General features: G+C 50.3%; 1 protein-coding gene across 1 annotated transcript; it reads right to left on the bottom strand.

Moving 5' to 3' along the window:
* Window positions 1–8,285: 8,285 nt before the first annotated feature.
* Window positions 8,286–12,949, bottom strand: DLX5 (distal-less homeobox 5). Its single transcript, XM_023224868.2, has 3 exons — window positions 12,133–12,949; window positions 10,043–10,227; window positions 8,286–8,961 (listed from the first exon to the last, which is right to left on the bottom strand). The coding sequence occupies exons 1-3, from the start codon at window positions 12,485–12,487 to the stop codon at window positions 8,632–8,634; spliced, it is 870 nt and encodes a 289-aa protein (XP_023080636.2). The 5' UTR covers window positions 12,488–12,949; the 3' UTR covers window positions 8,286–8,631.
* Window positions 12,950–13,445: the final 496 nt, after the last annotated feature.

The following is a 13,445-nucleotide window of genomic DNA, read 5'->3' as shown; positions in this document are numbered from 1 at the left end:
CCACAAGAAGGTTTTTTTCCATTCTCTTAAATGCAGCCATAATTAGAGTAATTTTTCATGTAGCCCGCTGATTACAGCGTTTTTACCGTCAAAGATAATTACCTGTAATTTTCTTCCACTTTTAATACTAAAAAGCCATCTTTATTTAGATTCAGGAACAGGAAAGGCGAAACAAAAGAGGGAAATTATTCTGTTATTCATACACAAATTGCAGAGACGTAGGACCTAAAATTGAAAATTAACCAAAATTATAATGCTGAAAAGAATGGAAGAGGCTGCAGAAGTACAGCTGGTAGTGGGGCTTTGCTGAATTATTCAAATTACGTTAGGGAGAAAGCTACCATACATCGAAACCAACACTAATTTTTCTTTAAAAAAATTCACCAGATACATGCCAAACCACTGTGAGTGCATAACACTCTGAAACTCAGCAAATGCATGTTGACATATTCGAGGTGTTGTCATGATGCATTTGTATCGATCTGTTTATCTCTTAACAGGAGTTTAATTAAGAAATTCTGCCAAGTGGTTCCCCCAGACTGCCCTTGGAAGTGGGCTTTCTCTGGATCCTCTGAACCTCAAGGGTTAATATGTTCACTCTTTAGAACGTATTGACCCTATGGTAAGCGGATTCCCGAGGGAGGGATTGGTAGGAGGGGCGTGGGCGAAAGGCATCACCCAGTGGTGGTGCCTACTACGCCTCCCCACGTTCGAACTTCTCCAGAGGTTGCAGAGTTCGAGTTGTGGAGCCTAGTTCCGACCGTATTTCCTATTTAAAAAGAGATAAAGTGGGGGAGAGAGAGAACAATAGCTGGGGGTGGGGTAGAGGAGGGAGGGAATGAAGGGAACGATTTCTTTTTGGCACCAATAAACATCTCATTATCTTTTGACACAACTTAGTCAAAAGGTTTCTGCCGCCGGAGAAAGGCCTTTTTGCACTGGGATGGAAAGCCAAAGATTTCTCAGGCACTTAACATCTCTAGTTGCTTACAACGTCTACAGGGTCAGGAAACAGCGTCATCTATAGATAGAACAGCACGGCTTCTTGCTGGAGTCTTCCTTGGTGCGTTTCTAAATTTGGGTTTTCTAGCTCCCCAGCTTGGTTCTGCGTCTCAGCCAATCATGCCCCTCCAACCCCAAGGTCGCAGCGTTTGTGCTCGGCAGGCAGTTAACTCCAAGACCCGCATAGCCTCCTCCCACCCCCACCGCCCCGACACACCAGCTTGAGGCAAAGACCCTGAAAAGCAGCCTCGAAGGGGTTCAGAGGCCAGTTATTTCGGAAACCTTCCCCCAGCGGGAGGAAAGATTTCGAAGGGGCTACACCGTGCAGAGATTCATCAGACTACACCTGCCTTTGCAAATGTCCGCATACCTGTGGTTCTAAAGGAGCCCCATCGCGAGCTCCGTTTGATATCTTGTGGCCTCAAAATCTAAAATCACGGCCACATGTAAAGCCCTCTCTGGATTCACCTAGGATTAGCTGTGAATAATAATTCTCAAATAGATTTTAGCTTGGAATCTCCAGCGGAGTCTCTCCACACCTTATAGAAACATGGTACTTTTCGCAGGCTCCAGTCACAAGCTGCACCAAATACATCAACAACATAGAAAACAAGAAAGACAAATCGAATACTTAAGGATCCCATTCTCATTCGAATCCTTTCACTCAACAGAACAACAACCCTTTTTACTGTTAAAGGGGATAAAAGGTCAGCATAGAGAAATCTACAAAGCAAAGTTGTAGCCCATGATAAATTACAACCCCAACATGTATCTTGGAAACAGTGAGAAGAGAAATAAGAACTGTTCCTTGAAGTATACAAGAAATAAAAACTTACCATTAGTGAGTATCTCTTAAGCAATGATCAGGGTCTAGAAATCTATACTGAACCGAAGCACAGGAGAATATTTTTCTGAGTCTCAGGGCAGAAGCTCTTTCTCTATATTCTTGGTTGAGTGAGCACATCCAGGTGTGAAATTGTTTGCACACCCCAGCACCTCTTATATTGCCAGCAAAATTAGCTGTTATTACTGTCACTGTTTAGTGATGGTTAGCGTGGTACAAAAAAAAAAAAAACTGCTGTAATCAAGACCTGGCGCATCTTTGCAAATTACAGATAATTGTAAACGTCCAGATTATGATAATAGCATCCTAATCCAGCCTGCAATATAATTATTACAGAGTGTTACATCTGAAACTGTCCAGTAGGGCTAATTCAGCCATTATTTAGACCCTATTTTTGCACTGCAAATGGGTTGCTGAGTTGAAAATGTACGATTGTAATTTCACAGGGCACTCAATGAGTAATGGTATAGGAAGAGGAAAATACAAAAGTGAAATGTGAACAGTAGCGATCAAATCAAACCCCGAAGGACAAAAGACTGTTTGATTCATATGGAAAAAGAAGAGCAAGAATTAAGAAAATAGCAAATCAGTGGTCCGAAGCATTTCATGTCCAAATCTTCAATAGTGCAGGGCTGATGTGTTTGCAAGGGCAGCTGCATCTGCTACTGTCTGGAGTCTAAAATAATTTTTCTTTTTCTTTTTTTTTCCAACCCCCTGTCTTTTATTCCCCCTTCTCTCTCCAGAAACATTTTCCTGTTTTAAAAAGGTGTCCCTCCCCCAAAGCAAAGAACATTCGTCAGTTTCACCATTGTTTCCACAAAATCGCCTCAGAGTGTGCCTGTCACTTGTTTATGAACATTTTCTTAAATGAATTTGCTGTCTCTCTTGTTATCCAAGTAAAATGCCCTTGGGCACTTGTGTTTCTGCCCTCTGTCTTCATTCTCTTTCACCGTGAACTAAGTCATAGAATCCTAGATGATATTAGCAGAAAACGTATTAAATGCTGGTAATTAAATATAGCCAGCTGGGAAGCTGTCTTCCCCAGTAGGCTTGGCTGGCTATTGGTTTTAATCCTATCATTAACTTTTATTAATTAACACCCCCACACACACCACCATATAAACCAGTCCAGCTGCTTCCTTTGCTACCTGTCACCGATGTGCTAAAATGAGCAAGGTCAATCTTACTAAAATATAGGAGGACCAAAGAAGGAGGGAGTTAGAGCAAGAGAGGGAGAGTTAGAGCAAGAGAGGCTGGAGAGAGGCTGGGGGACTATGCTGGTCCCAGAGTCAAAGAGCTCTAGGGGTTCAAGCTGTTGCTTCCCGGAGGAACCCTACCCTGGTGGAGGATTCTGGAGTCTAGTTCTGGTTCCTGGTGGGGACCTCCTAGTCAAAGATATCTAAAGCCCGTTTATCCCCAGGAGCTCAATTTTCCCACCATGAATACAGAGAATTTCCTAGGCATCTTTTCTAGCTTCCAGGCCAATGTGCGTCGACTCTCCCTCCTCCCACCACTTCACAGACCCAGGAGCTGCCCAACCAGGGCCACCCTGCAGGGTGGCAAGCAGGCTTCCTAGCTCTTGTGAATTTAAGGGCAATAATGAAATGTCCCCTGTTCAGTGACCCCTGTTTATAGATGAAAGTTGAGTCCATATCCTGCTCTTCCTCCGCCCCTCTTCCCTGACCTTGCAAATGGCAAGTGGCAGAAATAGTCCTGGATGACAATAAGCTTCCATTGGCAGGTTTCTGTCTTCTCGGTTAGCGAGAGAGAGAGAGAAAAAAAGCTTTTAAAATATATCATAGCTTGGAAACTGTTTACCGCCCTTTACCCTCACGCACTTCTTAAAAAAAAAAAAAAAATACGCTAGACTGCATGGTGAAGATTCCACAGAGAATCCTTACCGAAACTAGGAGAGAGGGAGGGTTTGTGTGTAGAATGATGTTATGAAGCTATTTTTTTCCTTCCTGTGGTGAAAGGTCGTAATGTGTGGTATTTCACGGTTTTATATAAATCTTGGTTTAGGATGTGGAACAGACTCAATAATACATGTGCTTTTGGCAAAGAGACTCCTTCGGATCCCATAAATCAGAAGTAAATAAGAAGTCCAAGTGAACAAAAGAGCAGGAACATTTAATTGATGTAAAACAGGACTCTCATCTGCTTTAAAGAGAGGTTCATGTAAATTCCCTTAGTTCCTATCTTCACGGTTAGAGCCCGACCTATAAAACAGGTTATTACATTACAGCCGGCAGCCTTGGATGATTGAAAGGAAAGACTCCCCACCCCCAACACACACACACACACACACACACACACACACACACACACACGCAATAGATACAATGTATACTTTCTGCCCTGAGGAATCGAAAGCCTGTCAGATGCAACAGAAAATGCCGAGGGTGGGGGAAAAGAGACAGGGCTGCGTAGAAAATATTTAACCAATCCCACATGTGCCACCGCTATTTGGGCTATTTTTAAGGCCCAGAGTTCGCTGCGACTGGGCTGAGGTTGAAAAAAACCAAGCACTGTGTGCAAAGACCGCGGGCAACCTGGGAACGCAAGCCGAGGCCGAGAGCAAGCTGCAGCGCCCCCTCCCCAAGCTCCGGAGCGGCAGGAGCCTCCACTGGCTACTGTGGGAGGGGGTGCTTAAGGGTGGAGGAACTGGGTGACCGCAGGCGGATCCGCCGGCGTGGCGAGCTTCCCAGAGGTGCCCGAGGGCGTCTGCCCTCTGGGTGTGCCTCCAGGGAGGGCTAGAGAGCTCTAGGTTGGCAAGATCCCAGTGACCAGTGGGAGGCGCGAGATCCAAGGGTTTGCAGGGATGGGGCGGAAAGGAGGGGTGGTTGGGTAGCCTAAAGGTCCCTCTCCCAGAATACAAGGAAGCGCTAAGAAGGAGGATGTGGGGGGAGTGTTCCTGCAGGTATCCCGGGCTCTTCGGGCTGGAGAGCTCAGGAGACTGAGCGGTGTCAAGGCTGGACTTAGCTATAGGGCGCGCTGGGAGGAGGTGAGCGCAGCCTGGCTTTGGCGCGCTATGGGAGACTCCCTGGACTGCGCGGCCAGGGCGCCGCGAGCCGTGGGGCGTCCGGTGGGATCAAAGGAACCGGAGGCGGCCAGCCGACGCGTCTGGGATTGTGGGATAAGGGGCGGGAGAGACGAGATTGACATGGGCGGGGAGATCCTGGCCTGGCCTGTGTCACCGGAGGGGGTTGTGTGCGTTTGTGTCTTCGTGCGGATCTACGCGCTCCGGCCTGAGGCCGAACCCTGGGTGGATCCGAGTGTGAGTGGACAGGCTCCCGGGTGGGTGCTCCGACGGGAGGGAGAGACAGCAAGCGAGATCAAGGGCAGCGAGGTCTGCGGGTTTCTCTGTGTGTGTGTCTCAGGCCCTGTGGCTCAGCACTGGAGCCGCCTGGCACCCACAGGAATGCGGCTTCTCTCGGATCCCCAGGCCGCCCTTGTCCCACAAGGAGGTGGCCGCCAGGAAAAAGGGGGGAAAAAGGGCAGAAATCCGCCTAGCCCAACCCGAGTCTCAAACAAAGGCCAACTTATCTGCTCTCTTACAGGAGGGCTCAGGAGGTGGTCTGGGCACCGAGGAATAGCGCTGGCCCTGACCGCATGCCCCAGCCTTTCTGGGGTTTGTGAGGAGCTCTGAAGATGGGGGTGAGGTGTTGGAAGTAAGGGGTGGGGAGTGTGAAGACGCCCACTAAAAAAAGCATTACTCTTGGAAAGGACTTGATTCGTTTTGGGAGCACTAGACTGAGAGCTAGGCAAGTGGAAACCGGAAGGGGCAGGCAGAGGGGTCACCCAGTGGGATGTCAAGAGTGGGACCGGCCGGTCCGGGAATATGCTGGGGAGTGGAGCACGTTTATATTTGACGTAGGAAAAACAATGGAGAGGAAGAGAAGGTGGAAGGGAAGGCAAGGGAGAGAAACATCACATAGATATTTTTAGACTTTGCTGAAGATCTGTTATTTTTACATCCTTGGGCGCAGGACTGCAGGGAGTTAAATTCCCCTGAGAGAATCCCCATGGTGCCAGGGAAAGCCCGCTGCAGACTGCTTTACCAGAATATTTTTGTCCACAGCTCCCAGACCAAGCTAAAAAATAAAAACCGCACGAGAGAAGAGGCCTTTGCGAGTGGAAGAAGTGAGGTTAGCACAAGGGAAGGAATCTTGAAACCAAGTCTGTGTCAGAGCGGCGTTGGGCTGGGCCACCTAGCAATGAGGCTTTAGTGATCTTAACTACAAGCAGCCTCAAAGCTAGGGTGAAGGAGTGGTCATTTAAAAAGAGCTTCCCTCTTTCTCTAGGAGAGAATCCGAACCCTCCCTTCCCTCAGCTCGGCCGCGCCCGGTGAATGGGGATGAGGAAGGGATCCCCCTTCTTTTCTACCAGTAATGGGGCTGGGGAGATTATAGGGACAGCTGGAAAACTATCTGCCCTCTTTGTGTGCATAAAGGAAAACAGTATGTTCCAAGCACATTCCTGCCACTCTTAGGCAGCCAGTAGATGAGAAATATTGGAGGTGCGCAGTGGGTGCGCCCCCACCCCCAACCTTCCCAAACACGCACCCCTTGGCAGGGAGAGGCGTCCGCGCAGGGGAAAGCCAGGTGCTGGCACACCGCGAGCGCGGGTTTCTCCCAGTCGGAGTCGCCAGAAATAAAGCGCTAGCTCTCGGTGTAATGGAAACTCCCGAAATCCTTGCAAGCAAAGAAAGAAAAGTAGGAAGTGGATATCTTCATCTCTTCCCCAATCCCTCTGTCTCTGTGAGTGCAGAAAACAAAATGGGGCACCCTTTGGCTTCCCCCCCCACACACCCCCGCCGCAAACCTTCCTATTGCCACCTCTTCCCCGCACCCAATGCTCCTTCTGAGAAAGTAAGGCTGCAGCGGATTGGGGAGACGGAAATACTGAGTCGCGGTCGCTCTGGAGTTGGGGGTGCGGGAAGAGGAGGGGTCCACAGGCCAGGCTGCCGGGCGTAGTGCTACCTCGGAGCCAGGCTGCGGGGTATGTCTGAAGAGTGGTCAAAATATTGATTCCTCCAAGAAGCAAGCTGTTCCACACTGGCGGGCCTGGTAACTCTTCTAGAAAAAAAATAAAGGAGAAGAGAAAGAAAAAAATAAAGGAGATGGAAGGGAGGTAGGGAGAGAAGAGGAGGAGGAGGCAGGCAGAGAGAGAGAGAGAAAGAGAGAGAGAAACATGCAGGTAAGGTAAATTCCCCTCAGGGCACATAGCGTGCCTTTTCAGGTCTAGTCTCCCAACCCTGGAAGAGCCTTCTCAGAAATCCTCAGCGACAGGATATAATTTTTATGCTCTAATCTACCGCCACTTTAAGAAGGTTCTTTTGTCACATTTATTGCTGCTGACTTCCTAGCTGTAAAATATTTCACATGCATCTTGTAATTTCCAACACAACATTTTCCTTCCTATCCTAAGGAGAGTCAGGCCCACTGAAGGACAGTCAGACAGAAAGAGACCTACAATTCAGGCCTGGGTCTTTAGGCGCAGTGCGTAGTTCTGGTCATACTGTTGATATCTACATGCAGGAGTGCAAGAAGAAGGAAGGGACACAGGGCACAGCTGCAGCAACTCCTTTCTCTCTGTCCCAAAGAAGGCTTCCCAAAGGAGAAATCCTCGTAAACAGATTCCATTTTGCATCATTTAGAGCCTGTTTTGCCACTGTTTTATGTAAAAGCAAAGCAGAGGAAGCTCCTTCCTGAAAAAAGGAAGGAGGGAAGGGAAATATTAAGAATATTATCTCACACAAAATGAAATCAACACGGTGTCACAATGCTTTCCATTCCTTCCTTTCCCCAACCCTGAAGTTCCCTCTTCACAGTATCTACAATGTTTTCATCTCTCAAAAAGAGCTGATACATTTATAATCATACTCCAAAGAGTCCAAGGTTTTATCATTTGCCATGCTCCAAACATTTTTGATTTTTAAAAAATGTAATAGGTGTGAGGGAGGATTTTTCTTTTCGTTTTCTCATCTCTGGAAACTCCCTTTGAAGGGTAATTTGTCTAATTGCTCTGGCACTACACAGAGGCTGATGATGGGGTGGGGGCGCTTCTCCAAGATAATTGCTTTGAGCTTAGAATTCAGAGGGGTTATTGAGGGATTTCTGTTGCCTTCAACTCACATACAGGGTGAGAGGGATGTATTTTTATTTCAGCATAACCTTCTACCTGAAACAATTTGGAGTTAATCTAAAGGTTTTTTTTTGTGTGTGTGTGTGCGGCTAAGCAAAAACACACACACATACACACAAAGTATAGCATTGAACACATACACATATACAGTCTGCATGCATGCAGCCCCGACTTTTTTTTTTTTGCCTTGTTGGATCTCTGCAGAGCTTGTCCTTCTTTAGTTGCCTTCAATAAAACTTCACTAGCCAGTTATCAGAGGGGCAGAATTAAGTATTTTTCAAAAACAATCCGCTTTTCATGGTCGAAATAATTTTATTTATCCAGAATATACAGTTTAATTCCTCTATCTACACTTATTTACAGGGCTAAAATGACATTGAAAAAAGTCTTTTGAAAAGTTGAGGTCATAGATTTCAAGGCACCATTGAAAGTGTCCACAGTTGCGCAAAAAAAGTCCTCTGTAAAAAAAGGGGGGGTCCTTTGAAACGCAATAACTTACATGCAAAAAAAAAAAAAAGCTTTACACATGAATCTTTTTCAGTTTTCCGAACTTCCCCATATGAATTCCTTTCTTTATGATTTTCTAGAACAGCAAAACACAGTAGTCCCAAAAAAGAGAGTAAGAGAGAGCAGCCCATCTAATAGAGTGTCCCGGAGGCCAGCGCCAGCGGGTGCTGTAAGGAGCCGGGTGGCGGCAGGTGGGAACTGATTGAGCTGGCTGCACTTGTGTACCAGGATGCAGAGTTCTCCAGGTAGCTGGACGCTGGGGACTGGTTGGAGGTCGGAGGGTGGGCATGAGGGTGGTGGCTGAGCGAGCGGGACGAGCCCTGGGGCTCCCACACCGCTGGAGACTGCGGCGAGTTACACGCCATTGGGTCGCTGGAGCTGGGACTGTGCTCCGGGGGCATCTCCCCGTTTTTCATGATCTTCTTGATCTTGGATCTTTTGTTCTGAAACCAGATTTTCACCTGAGTTGGGGAACAAAGGCACACGTTACCGGGACACTCAGAGGTCGCCCGCGCCTTCCCCGGGGCGACAACTGGAGGCATCTTCGGGCCCCTGGGCGGCCCAGCCCTGCCTGGCGTCTCCCAGCCGCTTGGGGCCTAGGACCAAGAAGCTATGCCTGAGGCAAACCGTGGAGCTCCGGCCACAGAGGGCGCCTTGGCCGGCTCGGTGCGCCCCGGCCCAGTGAGACCACGACCCCAAGGCTTGTCTTTTGTTTGGGCTGGGGGTGGATGGCGCGAGCGCAGCGGGTGTGCGCCCGAGTGTCCGCGGCGGCGGCGTGACTCGTGTAAGCCTGCGCAAGACGCGCGGAACGCGGCGAAGGTCTCCAAAACAATCGCGGGAGCCCGGCGGGGAAGGGGCGTGGGGCGGGGTACGCGCAAGGAGCGAGCTCCCAACCTCGCGTCCTACTCCCTTCACTCTCTCTCTGCACCTCAGAGAGGCCAGAATCTGACTGCAGCTCTTGGTAGCGGCTCGAACGTTCTTTATGCTTCCGTAGGCCCCAGCTGGGTTGGAGGAGTAAAGGGAATGGGACAATCCAGGAAGACTTCCCCCCGTACAATAGCGCCCCCCACCTCGCGACCCTCAGGCGGCCGTGGCCTGAAGCTCCCATAGGCTCAGGGCACGACCCTTCAGTTTCTCCGCTCCAGGCGACGTTCTCAGCCTTTTCTTAGCCTGAGACCACCGCGAGAAGGCACTACATTGTTAAGAAAACCAGATAGCGTCCCAAGGTTGCAAAGCCTTTCTAGAAATAACCCTCCGCTTGCTTTCAACCCCAGAAATTGACCCCCGAGCTCCGGAGGCCCGATGCGGGGTGGGGGCGGCGGCCGCGGTTAGTGGGGGGTATCTCCAGACCGCTGATGAATCCCATCCCCACCGTCTCAAGGCCTGGCTCGCGAAGGGAAGAGCATAGGGGCTGGTGTTTTTGTGTCTGTTAGTTTCTCACGGCTACTGTTGAAACAGCTCCAGTCCCATCGAGACTGAACTGCGCGACCCAAACAGACCTGCAGCTCAGGCAGGTCCAGCGCATGGCAGCGGCGTATTTACCTGTGTTTGTGTCAATCCCAGCGAGGCGGCCAGCTCGGCGCGTTCCGGCAAGGCGAGGTACTGAGTCTTCTGAAACCTTCTCTGTAACGCGGCCAGCTGAAAGCTGGAATAAATAGTCCTGGGTTTACGAACTTTCTTTGGTTTGCCATTCACCATTCTCACCTCGGGCTCGGCCACTTCTTTCTCTAAATAATCAAAACAGACTCAGTTAAAGCTTGTCACCAGACAATGCCCTTTTTGCGGAAGGGCCTCAAATAGAGTCTTAGAATTTCTTACCGCGCAGTCTTCACTCTTTGACCGTATCACCATCACCTCTGCTTTTTCAAGACCGCGATAAACATGCTCCTCCCCCAAATATGGAAAAGCGCGGTAGCCTCTGATTAATTCCTACTCTGTTCATTCGGATAGTTTGTGTACAGCGTTTCCTACAACACAGCTTTCTCCTTGGCATCTGGGATTCAGCTCTTGCGGTGGTTCCTCCTTCTCCCGGACTTGTTTTTACGCCCACCCTATGCTCCCCCGCGTTTCCGAGACAAAAACACCAGCCCCTCCCGGGGCTTCAAGGAGGCAGCCCTGGGCCGTGACCCCGCTTCTGTCGGCGTCTGTTCGGGCGCCCGCAGAAGCCAGACGCTTGGGCAGGGAAGACGCTAACTGAGGTCTCCAAAGTTCAAAGACCCACAAGCAAACTATGCTCCTTCACTTCAGCAGCAAGCGGTCGGGGCCGCAGCAGACAGAGGGCCGATTATGCAGCCCCCATAATCTCATTGCAGATCTGCGAGGGCACAGATGTGTCTGGTTTCTTTTACAAATAGACTTAATATGTTCTTGGTAAAAACACACACACACACATACATACACACACAGAACTTCCACTTATGCACGAAATACAGAAAGAGTGAAAGAAACGAAGACGCCTCAACCCGGGGCTCTCTTTTAAAGTTCAGCAAGAGTCACACATTGAGAAGGAACCGGTGGGGTGTTTTCGTAGGAAAGGGGCGGCAGGTCAGGACGAGATTCTCACTGTCATGAGTATGGGTTTGGGCGGGAGAGGGAGGGATTGCCAAACTCGAGTTGTACAAACGTGCCCCGGGGCTACAACTCCCCTTCCTCAAAAGTACCACCCCTCAGGAACTGGCGGAGAACCTCTCCAGGGTGTGTGTGTGTGCGCGCGCGCACGCGCGTTTGTGTGTGTGTGTGTGTGTCAAGTTCCAGGGAGAAGTGTGGAGAATGAGGGCTGTGGTCTCAATTCTGCCAGAGTAGGGGATGCTAATATTAGCAGGATTATTAATGTGCTGGTGGGAAGAGATCAAACCTTACCAGTAAAACCTCTCCGCCGAGCTTCTTGCCTCTCTCTTACCGCCCAAGCTCACTAACCCTCTTAAACTTTCTAAGTTTCAAAGTGGACGAAAAAGGAGGAGGGAAAGACACATTTTGGGCGTCTATGGAGAGAGAGAAAAAAAACTGTCCTACAACGTGACCCCTCAGCAACCCTCCTCCACCTTTAAATGGCTTTTTGTTTTTGGAAATGCCTGGATAAACCGCAAAGCTCTCGGCGCGCTCTTCTCTGGCTGGCTACAACTCCTTAACCCCCCACCCCCACCCAGCGTGCTCAGGGCACCCGCACCGTGCTAGCTTGTGGCGGCTCTCAAACTAATCCTGACTGAGTCTTTGAGGCAGACTTCTACTCCCACTCGCACCAACCCAGCACGCTTACCAAAATTCCCAAGTAACCTCCTCTTTATTACGCAAACGCCAGGGGCTGCTTGATTCTTTCTTCTCTCCACCCCTATCCCCTTTCCAGCCTAGCCGGCTTCCTGGCCGGGCAAGCTGGGAATTCAGCGACTGAAGGGCCTTGGAAGGTGCCGCAGGGGAGAGACGCTAGTTCGAACCTCCGCAGGGCTCTCCTGCTAAGAATCCCTCAAATGCTGGCCGGAGAAACTCTCTTTGTCGGAGGGTCTGAGTCCTACTCCCTTCTGCCGGGTGCGCCCCCACTGCAGTGAACCTCTGTGACCCCCAATCTACCACCCCATCTCGCGCCCCCAGCGTCCTAGTCCCCCTGTATCTGCCTAGCCCGCCCCCGGTCCATGTACCTGGCTGGTTGGTGGCGCTTGGGACGCGGTTGTAGGCGCCGCCGTACTGGTGGTAGGAGCTGGCGTAGCTATAGTCGGCATAAGCTTTGGCTGAGTAGCTCCCGGCGGAGCCGTTCACGCTGTGATACTGATACTGGTAGGGGTTGAGCGCTTTGCCATAGGAAGCGGAGGTAGGAGAGCAGTAGCCGTGCGGGGCTCCCCCCGTAGGACTGTAGTAGTCAGAATCGGTAGCTGACGACTCGGGCAAAGTTGGCGATTCCTGAGAAGGATGGTGCATAGCTGCGGACGTCTGGAACGGAGCTTGGAAGTCGCCGGATCGGATGCTGGGGACCCTTCTGTCAAACACTCCTGTCATCGCTCACGGGCGGCGGCAGCGGCTGTCTTTGCTGTTGTGGCGGCGGCGGCTGCCCGAGTTGGCTGTGGGGCTGCTCTGGTCTAAGCAGACATGGCTGTGGGAGCGAGGGAGGAGGAGGAAGAGGAGGAGGAGAGAAGGAGGAGGCGGCGGCCGCGGCGAGGAGGAGGCTGGGAGTCTTGGAGTCTCTGTCTCCGGCCGGCAGACTGCTGGCTGAGACGCAGCACTGCCTTGGTTAAATCCTTAATTGCGCGCTTACGCACAGCGGGGTGGATCTGGTTCTATTGGCCAGGGCCTCGGGAGCAGCAGTAACACCCTAACTCGTCCAACTAGTTTTAGCACAACAAAGCATTGCTTAAAAAGGGAGTGGGGGGTACGGAGGGGGTGTGTGTGTTTGTGTGTGTGTGCGCCCGCGCCCTTGTGTTTTTGCTTGTTGTGAAATGGAGGGGTCTCAGTCAATCTGTTTTTAGTAAATTCCAAAGACATCGCAGAAGCCCCAACACAAGGCTCTGTGATGTCTGGGGACAATGTGTTCCAATCAGAAGCCTCAAAAGTGCACATGTTTTGGGAATGAGGTGGGCGACCATCTTTCCTTGCTCCCCACTACCCCGGCCCCGTGGGCTGCACCAAAGGCGAGTGTAGAATTAAATACTGATACTGAAATAGGGAGTCAAAGTGCAGGGAGTGTGGGGTGCGGGGGAATGTAGAATGGAGGCAAAAAGGAAGGGAAACAGCATTTTTTTTTTTTTAGAGGAGTGTTCGCAAGCAAGTTGTAACTTACATGTTTTGAAAATTTACTCTTTGGGGAAAGAGGCAACTTCCTTTGCAGGAGATGAGTGTGTCCCGAACGCGGGCTGGATAGGAATGCCGAAGAATGCACAATGTCCATTAAGTCGGTGAATGGCAGAGAGAGTTCCTGCAGCCCAAAGTCCTTAACATGATTTTTAAAAATTACTGTCTT

Source organism: Piliocolobus tephrosceles, chromosome 8 (genome assembly GCF_002776525.5).
Source record: "Piliocolobus tephrosceles isolate RC106 chromosome 8, ASM277652v3, whole genome shotgun sequence".
NCBI lineage: Eukaryota > Metazoa > Chordata > Mammalia > Primates > Cercopithecidae > Piliocolobus > Piliocolobus tephrosceles.
Note: the sequence above shows the minus strand (reverse complement) of the source record. Positions and strands in the feature narration are given on the sequence as shown.

Coding starts and splice junctions, on each gene's coding strand:
- DLX5 (XM_023224868.2), bottom strand. CDS start 12,487: ATGACAGGAGTGTTTGACAGAAGGGTCCCCAGCATCCGATCCGGCGAC. Junction 10,228..12,132: donor AAGCGCCACCAACCAGCCAG/GTACATGGACCG, acceptor TTGATTATTTAG/AGAAAGAAGTGGCCGAGCCC. Junction 8,962..10,042: donor TGGGATTGACACAAACACAG/GTAAATACGCCG, acceptor TCCCCAACTCAG/GTGAAAATCTGGTTTCAGAA.